The 13,337-nt window shown below is 38.1% G+C and overlaps 1 protein-coding gene across 2 annotated transcripts in view; it reads left to right on the top strand.

Annotated features, from left to right (window-relative positions):
• Positions 1-13,337, top strand: part of fat3b (FAT atypical cadherin 3b) — a 76,396-nt gene that overhangs the window by 48,027 nt on the left and 15,032 nt on the right. The window contains exons 31-45 of one of the 2 annotated variants that reach the window (XM_014980687.2): positions 1,098-1,251; positions 1,361-1,594; positions 2,180-2,358; positions 3,578-3,791; positions 3,936-4,150; positions 4,244-4,381; positions 4,641-4,784; positions 4,895-5,092; positions 5,446-5,723; positions 5,827-6,389; positions 8,115-8,246; positions 8,383-8,540; positions 8,665-9,199; positions 9,933-10,086; positions 12,387-12,534. In XM_014980687.2, coding sequence (XP_014836173.2) covers positions 1,098-1,251; positions 1,361-1,594; positions 2,180-2,358; positions 3,578-3,791; positions 3,936-4,150; positions 4,244-4,381; positions 4,641-4,784; positions 4,895-5,092; positions 5,446-5,723; positions 5,827-6,389; positions 8,115-8,246; positions 8,383-8,540; positions 8,665-9,199; positions 9,933-10,086; positions 12,387-12,534 — 3,444 coding nt within the window. Of the gene's footprint in view, positions 1-1,097; positions 1,252-1,360; positions 1,595-2,179; positions 2,359-3,577; positions 3,792-3,935; positions 4,151-4,243; positions 4,382-4,640; positions 4,785-4,894; positions 5,093-5,445; positions 5,724-5,826; positions 6,390-8,114; positions 8,247-8,379; positions 8,541-8,664; positions 9,200-9,932; positions 10,087-12,386; positions 12,535-13,337 lie in introns of both variants that reach the window. The other variant, XM_088012695.1, reaches the window with a different exon arrangement.

Below are 13,337 nucleotides of genomic sequence, written 5' to 3'. Positions count from 1 at the left end.
CTGTCATTAAAAATTAAAAACATGAAAAAGTTTAAGGTCAGATTGTGTCTTACGAGCGTGCTGTTTATACATATTAATCAAATTTGTGTGGGGTTTTTTTTCTTGTAAATGTAAAAGAAACAGTAATTTTATTAGAAAGAGAATATAATTCATGGCAACATTCATGGCTGCATTCATACCCATTTGGTTACCAAAATTTTTACCATGCATTATTTATTATCTTTTACTTGGTTAATGTAAGTTTCATTTCAGTGTGCCTGTTTGAAGAGTTATGCAGCCGTGGTCTGAGGTTAACAATCTTCTAATACATCTGGAGTCAACCTTTCGGAAGGCTATTCCATAAAATAATATTATCCTGGTTTATTCTTATTAAAATAAGCTGTAATAAACTTTTAGCTTGGGGTAAAGGTGAAGAACTTTACCTCAAACCAATGTTGCTGTCTCATGTAAGACAACATTAGATGTCACACTTGATTCTTGTTTTAAAACATTATTTCAGTTGCGTGTTGCAGAATTGCTCCACCCTACAAAAACACTGAATCTATTATTAAAAGCCCTAAATGAATATGTGATACATGACAACTAGTTAAACTTTCTACTGCAGCGTATGTGACAGACAATATTGTAATCCCATTAGAGAGAAAGACACTATCGCCTAATCAGTTTTGAAGGTAGTGGCTGTTCCATTATCTGTTGATGAGATGATCAGCTAATCAACTTTGAGATATCGCAAAGGATAGCTAAGTGAAAAGAAAAAGGGAGACGTGTTACACACTATACAGTACATACATGTTTGCCTGTGTATGAGGATACTTAGTTCTTTTCCAGAGGCAATTATTGGCTGGAATGGATGCTGGGTCAGGAAAGGGAGCTTAACTGTGTTGACCTTGATCTAACAGCAGGGGTAATGGAGGCAAAGCAGAAACAGTCACATTTTTCTTTTTCTTTTTTTTTTGTTTTTTTTTTATTAGAGACACCTATGTTGTTTCACATGTGGTCATCTGTTCTCATATGGTGGTATATATATCTATATATATATATATATATAGATATATATATATATCTATATATAATTGTTTTTTTTTTTACTGTCCTAGGCAGTGTACGGGGCCTCTTTTCCTGAGGACATTCCTATTAACAAGGGCATTCTGACAGTTGGTGCAACAGATGCTGACTCAGGTTCCAGTGCTGAGATCCAGTATTCACTATTTGGCATCGGAGTGGAAGATTTCTATATGGATGCCAACACTGGTACATTCTATTTTTTTTTTTTTATCATTTCCTTTTTTCATGGCAAAAGCAACAAATACTCCCAAAGCTAAGTAGCTAAAGCTCTGACATATTTCTTTCATGTTTCAAGGTGAATTGCGAACCGCCACCGTCATAGACAGAGAAACAACACCCTCCTACAAACTCATTGCTCAGGCTACTGACGGGGGAGGGCTGTTCTGCCGATCTGACATTTCTCTAAAAGTGTTGGACGTGAATGACAATGCTCCCTCATTTTCGACAACTCATTACCTGGCGAGTGTGTATGAGAATGCCTCCCCCAAGGCTTTGCTTACCCGCCTGCAAGCCAGTGACCCTGATGAAGGTAAACCAACAAGAAGTTTTGCATTAAAAGTGTCATTATTTACCGAATGACACGTCATGACAACTGTCAAACATTCATAATGACTTCTTCATGTTCATGACAGGTGTTATGACATGTTTATGACAGTGTCATGTCAGTCTTATCCACACCCCTTCAAATAAAGTGTTACCCAAAATTCTGTGTCCAAGTCATCAGCCACTGATGTACAGAACCATGTACGCGCCTGATTGTGGCAGAAATATGCTATGAAGACAAAACTGAGAATATGTCATTTTGAACTAAAATTTAACTATATTGCAAAGTAGATGAACCAATTTCAGTCTCTAGCCTTGCAAAAATAAGAAATGCAAAATGCTATTCTTCAGTTATTGCAGCAAATGTCTTACTTCAAAGTGTTGGCAAAAAATGCTTAATGATTCCTACATATTATTGATTTGTAAAATTTTCAAAGCATGTATAATTATCCTTCCATTTCACAATTATGCACTAACTGATTTTGGACCATCCATTGATTATACTAAGACTAAATCTGTTGATGGTGTATAAATGCTTTTGCAATACACTGTAACCGACTGTACCATCCAGGTCTGAATCGTACAGTTGTATATTCTCTGGTGGATTCATTCGATGGGATATTTTCCATCGATCCGGTTACTGGAATAGTGATCCTGGAGAAATTCCTGGACAGAGAGAGCCGAGACTCGTATCGCATTCGTGTTCAGGCTACCGATCGGGTTGGACAACAGGGGGCACTCTCCTCACAGGTTAGTAACAAGTTACTTAGTGGTTAAATTAAAGTATGAAGTTGTAACATCGTGAATCAATTGTTTTTTTGTTGTTGTTTTTTTTTTAATACACGTTTCTTCTAATATCACAATGAGACAAAAGGCTTGAATAAACACGATCAAATAGATTGAAGCCTGACACAAAAAGCAAACTGCTTGGAAAAACAGCTAACTGATAGACCAGCTATTTCAATCAAAAAAGCGTAATATACCGCATGTCCGTTCAGCTGATTATCAGTTTGTGATAGCAACACCTTTAATATTAAAAACAAGTAACATGTAAGTGATTTTAGGCTTCCTCATTACTTCATTACCATATAGTAGTAAATAAATAACCCATCTCCGCTTTACAATTTATTCTGTAAATCCAACCCAAGAGTTACAAATGATGCAAAATAGGCGCCGCCTGGTCTTAAACAAAATATCGTTACATAAAATAGTTTTATTTTGGTATAAATCTGTTATAAAATTGTTTATTATGGACATAATACATTATTTTAATAAATATATGGTTGTTGTGAGGTAAAAACATTCATTCAAAAGCTTAGTTAAAAAATAATATTATTAATAAATTAATAATTTTGTGGCTGTCATGTCTGAGTGTACGATCTTATCAAAATTATCTGAATGATCAACACCATATCTGTCTGTACTACAGTTTAGATTAGTGGCACCAGAGATGTTAGAATGTAAGCAGCACTGTGTTGGGATGTGATTCTGTATCTCTGTTCATAGGCGTGAAGAAATTAATGCTTGCATATGCCAGCGACTGAAGCCATTCTGTTTACTAGAGAGATTAGTTTAATAACAGGATAGATTTTAATTAAGATAAAATATCATTACAGTTTTCAGTGGCCGCGACAGAAAAGATGGGGAAGGTGACGTTAACAATGTCAGAGGGAAAGCAGGGAAACTGGAACAGAGTTGCACTTCCACTGAGTGGGTTGGTCTTTCTAAGGTCCTCTTAGATTTCTATAATGGGTCCGATAAACAAACTAAAATTATAACTTACACATCAACAGTGACTCAGCAAGTCACAAGAGACAGCTTTGTTATTGTGAGATCTCACAACTGCTTTTATTGTATTTTTTTTAATGTTTCAAATGTTTAATGATTAAAATGGTTTAAGTGATCTGTAGGTGTTTTGATCTTAACTGGAGCATATTAAGTTTCCCAATTTTTGCTCTTTGTCACTCAGGTTGATTTGACTATATTGGTCCTGGATGTGAATGACAATGCTCCAGTTTTCCAGAGGAGAGATTATGCCGTTACTGTCCCCGAGGATGTCGCCGTGGGAACCGAGGTTCTGCGAATATTGGCGACAAGCGCCGACATCGGACCCAATGCTGAGATCACCTACAGCATCAGATCGGGCAACGAGTTGGGAAAGTTCAACATAAACAGAAAACTGGGTGAGCAGATGTGGCTTGTTGTACAATATGTTAAAATATTTGAATGAGTAGAATCCTATTTTAATAAACATTTCATTGTTAGATTACATAAAGTCTTGTTTTAATGTTTTTTTGTTTAATTAACAACAATTTGCATATTTTTAGGCTCAATTACAGTGGCTGATGACTTGGACTTTGAGATATGCAAGGACTACTACATCACTGTTGAGGCTTGGGACAATGGGAACCCTCCTCTTAGCACTGCTACGATGGTTGTCATCGAACTCATGGATGTCAACGACAATGCTCCAATGTTTGATCAGGATATCTATAATGTTCTGATCAGTGAGGATGCATCTATAGGACAGACCGTTACAAGGGTAATTCTTAGTCCTTATTTGTTTTTGGCACTCACTTGTCTCCCTTTGTTCTATCTTTTTACTAATCTCTATCTTTACCAACATGTTGTGAAGGTGTTGGCAGAAGATCTGGACAGCCAAGTGAATGGACGAATTACCTATTCAATTCTGAAAGGTGATCGGACCAATCACTTCTGGATTGATCCTGTGACTGGGCTGCTTAAAGTTAATAAGAGACTTGACAGAGAACTAGTAAGGGTTTTTCTTAATACGCAGCAACATCCTTAGTCACAATTGTAATAAACTAAATGGTTGGGTTATTGTGATTCTTTTAGTGAGAGTAAAACTTTAAATTACGTCAAGGCTTTTTGCGCATTCCTTTCCTGGTTGTCAATGAATATGAAGTTTACTGTATTTTGTATGCAATCCATTTGAATTTTTAGATTAGTAAGCACGGGATTGCAAAAATACTCATCTAATGAAGTCTGTTATCTTTATGTTTATCCTCTAGGTATCCAGGTACACTTTATCTGTACAAGCATTTGATAGCGGCTCTCCTGCCATGTCCTCCACTGTCGCCGTTAACATCGACATCTCTGATGTTAACGACAACCCTCCGGTCTTTACTCCTCCCAACTCCACAGCCATTATACAGGTAATCCTGCGTGTGTGTGTGTGTGTGTGTGTGTGTGTGTGTGTGTGTGTGTGTGTCCTCTGTGTAGGTCTTTGGTGTTTTGACATTCAAACTCATCACTCTACTTTCAGCTCAACCAGGCTGCTGGCACCACCCTGCTAACACTGTCAGTCAGTGATAAAGACTCCCCTAGAAACGGTGCCCCCTTTGTGTTTCGCATAGTGGCAGGAAATGAAGGTAGTTTCTTCCGTTTGGACCAGACTGGATCTCTAAAGTCCAACCGTGTGTTCGGTCCTGAAGCACCCAGAGAATTCATACTTGAAATTCAGGTAATGGCTGGATGTGCTGTTTGTCGCTCACTGTTTTGTGGAGATTTTTGAAAACAAATTACCTGGATATCCCAGAATAACTTAGAACCCTTTAAAAGTAATATTAGAATGTTCTGTTAATGAAATGGTTGAAACTAAATGTGTGCATGCTTTTTATACATTGTATGTAAATATGTGACTTCATTTGTAGACTGAATCAGGTTTCGGTAGGTAATCTGGTTTAAAATGATAACATTACCAGCTACCTCTAACATTAGAAACCTAACAATGTTCTACCTTAAGTAGTTTCTATACATGTCTGCATATAGTTTGTTAATTTATTCCTCGTCTAATGTCCTCTTTTGATGCCATAGGCAAGTGACTCGGGTAAACCGAGTCTTACTTCTTCTTCCTGGGCTTTTCTGAGAGTCATCGGTAACAGTCAGTACAAGCCCATTGTCTCCCCTCTGGAGATCTACATCGTCATGTCAACAGATACTTTTCCGGGTGGTCCGATCGGCCGAATCTATGCCACAGACCGTGACCCCAATGACGTCCTGTCTTTTAACCACAAGCCTCATCCAAAGAGCATGTTTAAGATCAACAGACAAGATGGGAGTGTTGTTGCTCTGCCAGGCTTGGAACCTGGGAGGTACATGCAAATTACACAAACTTAAAATTCATACAGCCAAAAGTTTGCTCTGGAAAAAAACTTCCCGAGTGAAAATGCATTACATGTTCTTGTCTTCTTTCAGATACCAGATGAACGCAACAATCAGTGACGGACGATTTGCTGTCATAGCTGATGTGTCAGTCCAGGTTGAACAGGTGACTGATGTTTTGCCGCGTAGCGCCCTGACCTTGCGCTTCAGCTCCATCTCATGGGAGGAATTACTTGGACGGTACCTGAATCAGATTAAAGTAACTTTACGAGCTATATCCGGCTGGAAATGGTTACCAGGGCAGCAGGATCCTCTTCACATACTTGGTGTGCAGCCAGTTACAGGGACATCTAATATCGATTTGGTTCTGGCAGTGGAGAGACCGGAGACGTTAGGCACTGGACGGATGGAGGGGTTTTACTCCCAGGAGGAGTTGGCAGCAAAGCTGGAGGAAGCAGCAGCACGCGGTGAGATGCGAGGTGCCCTTGCTGGAGCCGTTTTAATCAGCGGCACCTGTTCTGGGAAGCTGGATTGTGGAGACATGGAGTGTAAAAACACGCTGGTGATGGAGGGTGGTTTGCCTGTTACCTACAACACAGAAAGGATCACCTTGGTGCTGCCCAGGTTTGGACGCACAGAGAGCTGCACTTGCTCAGGTGAGCATTTCACTTTTTTCCAAAAATGTGATTCTTACAAATGGTCAACACTTCTAATTTAACTTCCTTAAGGTATTTTTGTGATGATGCAAATGTACATTGACTGGCCACTTTATTAGGGACACCTTCCAAGTACCAGGTTGGTCTCTCATTTTCCTTTAAAATTGCCTTAATTCTTTATGGAATAAAATGAACAATTTATCTGAAACACTCTTCAGAGATTTTGGTCCATGTTGATGTAATATCATAATGCTGTTGCTGTAGATTTGTCACTTGCAAAAAGTCCCCTATGCAAATTTTACATTTCACCACATTCATAAGGTGCTCTATACGGATCTGCTTATTGGATTACAGTAAATGCATTGTCACATTAAAAAAAAAACAGTTTGAGATAATATGAACTTTGTGATTCATAGTGTACCAGAGGCTGTTCTGGGATTTTTGTTCTTTCGTTTTATCCTTCCCTTCAATCTGTCATCAATTTTCTTCCTCTTGTCACAGCCAAGGAAGTTGGCTACAGTCCTACAGACCTTAAACCTACAAATAACATCAGCAGCTGTAGTCACAGGGACATCACACTGCTTGGAGTTAACCTAACCTTAACTCTACAATTTTCTTTTTAATGTTCTGTTTTAATGTTGGGCAACTTTCTCCTTGGCTTCCTGTGGTCCATGTTTAGTGTGGTGCACACCATGTCACCAAACAGAACGGTGACCATTTTTAAACATTTAACAAAGCAGACTGACTAATTACAGACTTGAAGACACCTATCATAGACAACATGTACCTATGGCCAAATTATTTTCATTTTTTTAGCAGGACCATCATTTTTGTCCAGGCCTGTTTAATTGCATTATTTTTAATGTTGAACCATTTTCACTGATCCATTTTCAGTATTTTTTTATTCATTATTACTTATAGGTTTAAGTTATTACAGTAACCATTGTGGACTTTTAGGTAATTAACAGATGGGTACTAACAATTTTGTCCATGCATGTCCTTTTTTCTTTCTATCCACCTCCAATTATCTGACTTCTGACAACAATGCTTTTTCCTTCACATGTGTGCTGCTATCTGGAGAGTTTATTTTATTTTATTTTTTATGGTTTCAGACCATTTTCTGAAAAAGTGACAAATGGTTGTGTGTGAAAATCTTATTAGATCAGCAGTTTCTCTAATACTCAAGCCAATCCCACAGGCGCAAACAAACATTTCACTTTCAAACTCACTTAGATTTATTTTCTTCCCCACTCTGACGCTCGGTTTGGACTCTAGCAAGTTATCTGCAGCCCATCGAAATGTCCTCATGCAATGAGTTGCTGTAATGTAATAGTCTGAGGCTCTATTTGCATTAAAAAGCAATCGAGCTGGCATACTTAATAAATTGACTTGGGAGTGTAATACTTTCCACATTTTATTTTTTTGTGGTCACATATTTTACTGTATAGTGTGTTTGGTTTGTTTTCTGCTTTTGCGACAGGTACATTTCCCAAGTTGTTATTAAAAACTTACATCAGTTCTATTCTATTCTATTCTATTGAATGCATTAGTTTTTACTGAGTCAGGGAATACTCAGGGCATGAATTTGTTTTGCAGACTTGAAGGTAGTGTTTTTTAATCACTATAAATTCTAAGGATTTATTGTCTTTCATGGGTGGTTGATAAAATGAGAGTGTAACAGTGCTCTGTTCTGTTATTTATGCGTCCATCCCGTTTCGCAAACAGGGGGGACGTGCCCAACCCCTGTAGAACTTTGTGAAGGTCAGTCCTGTCCAGACGATATGCGGTGTGTCCTTTCTGGTCCAACAGCACCATCTGTCTGCCAGTGTCAGCCTGAGCGATTGGATGAGTGTGCAGGTATGATTTCATTATTTTCGCTTCCTGGGCCACTTTGTTCTGCTTTTCTCAACTGGACTGTAAAGGATGTATGAAAGCATAACGGTTTATTGAGCTGTAATTGAAACTCGTTTCTCCTCCTGGTATGACTGAGTAGGTCAGACCTCTCTGAGCTTTTCTGGAAACAGCTACATCAAGTACAGAGTGACAGAGAGGATCCAGAGTGGAGAGATGAGACTTGGCCTCAGGGTTAGAACGCTTCAAACAAGAGGAGTCATTATGTTTACTCGTGTTAACCCTTGCACTATGCTAAAGGTAAATTTAAAAACTGACCGCAGTTATGCAGTTCTTCTGTTTCCCTGGATGCTTTTCTGCTCAATTTCTGCAGATTAAACTGTTTTGTCATGAAAACTGTAAAACACAAACGTTTTGTTACCAGATTGAAGGGGGTCGACTGTGGTTCCAGTTGGACTGCGACAACACCCTTGGGGTCATGGGCATCTCAGACAGACCAATAAATGATGGTCTGTGGCATTCAGTTGCTTTAGAGCTGACCAGAAACTACACCCTTCTTTCACTGGACGACAGCTACGTGGAACGTCGCAGAGCGGCACGGGCCCCAGTCCGTCTCTGGCCACTCGCTCCCGATTCCTCGTTTTTCTTTGGGGCACAAGTGAGGCTGCTGAACGGGCCAGGTGAGAGACCTGTCTTTGGACTTGAGGAAAGCCTGGGAGGAGGGCCAGACTTTGGAGAGCGTTCAGTGAGGGGCCCGGCGAGACCCCAGGACGGCTTCCAAGGTTGCCTGGGGTCACTGATGCTGAACGGTAACGAGCTGCCACTCCAAAATAAGAGGAGCCGTTACGCCGAGATAGCCGGGCTGAGTGAGGTCAAGCTGGGCTGTGTTCTTTACCCAGATCCATGCATCAGCCAGCCATGCCTCAATGGAGCCATCTGCAGCAGCCTGCCATTTGGAGGTCTGTATGCATGCAGATGACCACAACTCAAACTGTTACATTTATTTTTACTAAAATAAATCTAACAACTAGAGATGCATCTGAAGCATTATTTTGCATCAATTCAGTTCCATTTATTTTCTAGTTTACTTATTTATAGTGCATGCAGAGCTATATTTTTAAGTATTATTTTTAAGTGTTATTATTTATTATTTCTTTATTTATTATTTATTTTACTGTTGCTATGTTTGGCAGGAAATGAAACGACCAAAAAATAATTTTTTAAATGCAAAATTTAGATTTGATAGCTTAGACATCCACAACTGTTCATGACTGGATCATTGTAGCTGGGTCTTCAGAGTCTTATATATGTAAGCATATTAATACAAAGAAGTGCAATAGGAAAAAGTTACACAGGCTTTGGGGACAGTTACAGTATTGCAGGTTGATAATTAAGCAACCTTATATCTCTTTGCATCTAAAGAATCTCTGTAATATGAGTTTAATTTATTTAAATGAACTAATGGTTTAATAGAACAAAAAAAATCATTTGTTTTTTATTCATTTATATATGATAATCATTATAATTTTAGGTTTAAGTCTAAATAACATGATCTATTTGCACCTACAGTAAATTGTTCTCTCTTGTACTTCAAATGTTTGTTCCAATAAAATGATTCTGCATGAATCAACTTTGTCAGCATGATTGTTGACATATGGTATTAAAGAAACAAATCTAATCTTTGCCCACCAGGCTTCATGTGCAGTTGCAGCAGTGGATTCACTGGGGGGCGCTGTGAAGTTGAACTAACATCCTGCATGCCAAACCCATGCCAGAACGGTGGAGAGTGCAAAGCTGTTGGCAATGCATTCCTCTGTGGCTGTCCGAGAGGACTCAGGGGACTTATGTAAGATTTAAAAAAACATTAAATGCACACATACACACACACCATGCACACGCACCCACACAATGGACTTAATAGTACACTGTAGAAGATGTGTTAATGAATAGTGTGCCCCACTTCCAAACTGTTTACATACACTCAGAGTGATGATTTAGTTTTTTGTAGCACAATAAAACATTAGCAGCTACTCTCTCTTTCAAGCATAAAATGCTATGTGCTACGCTCCCGCCCCCCAAAACATGCACACATTCACCTACTACCCACAATGTTGTTTTACTTGCTGTTATGAGAGACAAATTGGTGGTTCTAATTTAATTCGGGACAATTCTTGGTTGAAAAGCCTGTAATCAGTCTGGAGCTGCCTTCCTAATTACTGCTCAGTAATTGTCTTTGAAATAACCTCTGCGTTTTCGTAGTTGTTTAACAGAGCCACCACTAGGGAGCAGTTTTCATCAAAAGAAGAGTCAGGTTGCTTTGACAGAGACGCTCTTCTGATAAAGATGGAATGAAGTTTATGTACTTAAGCTGTTCATTTTTCACGTTGCAATAATCACACAGCAAACAACGTTGATGAAAATTGAAAGCTGCATTTTGAATATGGTCAAACTTAAAGCAAGGATGCTCAAATATTATCATCCCCCTGTAATATTTGGATGAATTTCCCCTAGCAAGTTGTACCTCGGTCCAATACTTTTTACAGCCTTCAGCCTTCATACCCTTAGAGCTCTTTTAAAATGGTTTGTTTCCTGCTTTGGGTATAGTAAACAAATCCTCAGCAGAGTTTAAGTTAAGGATGTGGGATTTTATTCCAGAAACACACACAAAAAAAAGAACTTTATTTATTCCGAACCAGCTTTGACATGTGTTTAGGATCAAACTGTATGGAATAACAAAATAGGAGAATAACTTCCGAGTGCTTCTGTTTCATCCCAAATCACCAGCTCAGATGGCTGAAACATGGCCACTATTGCTTACTTCTTCAGGTTATTGATTTAAAACACATACAGAGATATGTCATGCAATAGATAAAGCAGGATAACCTTAAGCTTTGTCCCAAAGATGAAAAACGGTGGATCACAAACTGTGGGTCTCTGGCAGAAAACAAGCCTTTTTCATGTAGTTCTACCCATTCTGTCATGAGGAGTGTCCAGATGTGTTGCTCCTTTGATGCCAGAAGCTTGCTGATGGCCACAGAAAGTGTGTGGTTAAGCTGCAACTCGCTAAAGAATATCTGGCTAAATATTAGTGAGGGATTATTTAGATATTTGAATCAGTTTGTATGTATAATTTTGACATTGCACAGACTAGCTGAATGCATGTGCTATGTAGAGTGCCAATCTAAACTGTAGTGGTTTGTTTCCACATGGATTATCTGCTGAGTGGGCCGGACTGTCCAGCTGTTGTTCCTACAGAAACCTTATTTTGAAATAAATTAAATTAATTCACAACAAATTAAAAAGCAAGACTTGTACATTCCACATAAACAGCCAAGTTATGCAGTAAAAATGAAAAATATTTATATATGACTCAACTGGCAGACAGTCTGAATTTTTCTGTTTTTAATTAGGCCATGAAGTATTCATTATTCAAAATATTTATGAGAGGATTTCACTGACCAGCAGATCTAAGCACTGAGGAGTAAAACTTTATATACTTAATGACTCCCTGCACTTTTATCATTAGAAAAAAAAAAAAACTTTGGATAGTTTCACAATAAGGCTTCCTCTGAAATGCTTTTTTTTTTTTTACGTCAGAGAAAAAAAAAACTCTTGCGAAGCGTTTCGAAAAATCCTATCAAGGAAAAAAATAATTGAAAAGCAAAAAGTAGTATTTTCTTTCCCCTTCACAGCAGGACACCGTGTTTGATATAAAAACCTAAAATGAACACATATTCATGCAGAGGTTGAAACTGCGCATGCAATTTTTCTGGGGGGCATTTTCCTTTCTATGAATCTATGTGAACATGTCTGTTTGATTTAAAAACCTTATACAATCAGACAATAGGAAATGCATAGAGATAACCTCTTGTTTTGACCGCAGTCTTGAAAAATATCGAAGATTGTGGAATTTCATGACAGGGATGAGTAATTATTTTTTTAAATGTCATCCATTCATCCAGGCATATGTGCCATATCAATAAATTTATAGCTACTTTTATCTACACTTTCAAATTGAGAAAATATGGCAAATTTACATACATTGTTTTAGCATACTGTCAAACTTTAATTGTGTGTTCTCTTTTAGTTTTACTGAAACTTCAGCACATCCCATGAATGGTAATATATTTGTCTCTTGCCCGTCAGATGTGATGTGGATGTAAATGAGTGTGACCAGGACAACTGTGGAAACAGAGGAGAGTGTGTCAACACGTTCGGTTCATTCTACTGCAACTGCTCAGATGGATACGAGGACCAGTTTTGCGACAATCAGGTCCCTGAGGATGACACAGAGGTAGAGTTTTAACTGCGCACAAAGTCGGATTAAAAGAGTAATAAATCCAGGGGAAAATACTCCAGTATATTAATCTAATCATACTTGGGAGGCACAGTGAAACTGCTAGGACTTTTGAGAGATACGGCCACCTGGAGGGATTTGTATCCTTGTCTCCACACTGAAGGAGTTAAAGTGTGGAAATGGCTGAATCACAGCTTTTATTTGAAGTTTGTCATGCTTATGATTTTTATTATGCATTACACTATGTTCCTTCTAGTGCAATTTCCAGACGCTTTCAAGTTGTCTACATTGAAATGAAGTGTTTAACTGATTCTAAAATGGGTTCAGTTCATCTGTTTTATTTCTCCATGTACTACTCAGATTTTTTTTAATGAAGTAAAACAAAGCTATCACAGAGATTTTACATAAAATATTTGCAAATGATTTTTAAAAACACATTTTAATAACATGAGTGATCCAAAGGAGGTTTTACACACATGCAGTATCTTGCAAAAACATTCATACCCTTAAGCCCTTTTCACGTTTTGGCACATTTCAACCACCAGCTTAATTGTATTTATTAATATAAATAGAGCTGTTCTAAAAATGCCTCAGAGGTTTGTTGGAGAATATTTTTGAACAAAAAAAATTCAATATGAAGGCAAATGAAGCCCACCAGACGGGAAGGTGTGAATGAGTTTAAAGAGTTCGGCTGAGCTTTCTCTGCTTAATCACTACATTGGGAAGTCTGTTGTTTATGTTTTTTTTGTTTGTTTGTTTTTGTTTTTTTTAGAGAAAGTTATTTTGCTTTGCCTTTAGAA

This window comes from Poecilia mexicana, unplaced genomic scaffold, assembly GCF_051168715.1.
Source record: "Poecilia mexicana isolate PSO_F unplaced genomic scaffold, ASM5116871v1 scaffold_14, whole genome shotgun sequence".
In the NCBI taxonomy this organism is placed as follows: Eukaryota; Metazoa; Chordata; class Actinopteri; order Cyprinodontiformes; family Poeciliidae; genus Poecilia; species Poecilia mexicana.
This window is presented reverse-complemented; position numbering and strand designations above follow the sequence as displayed.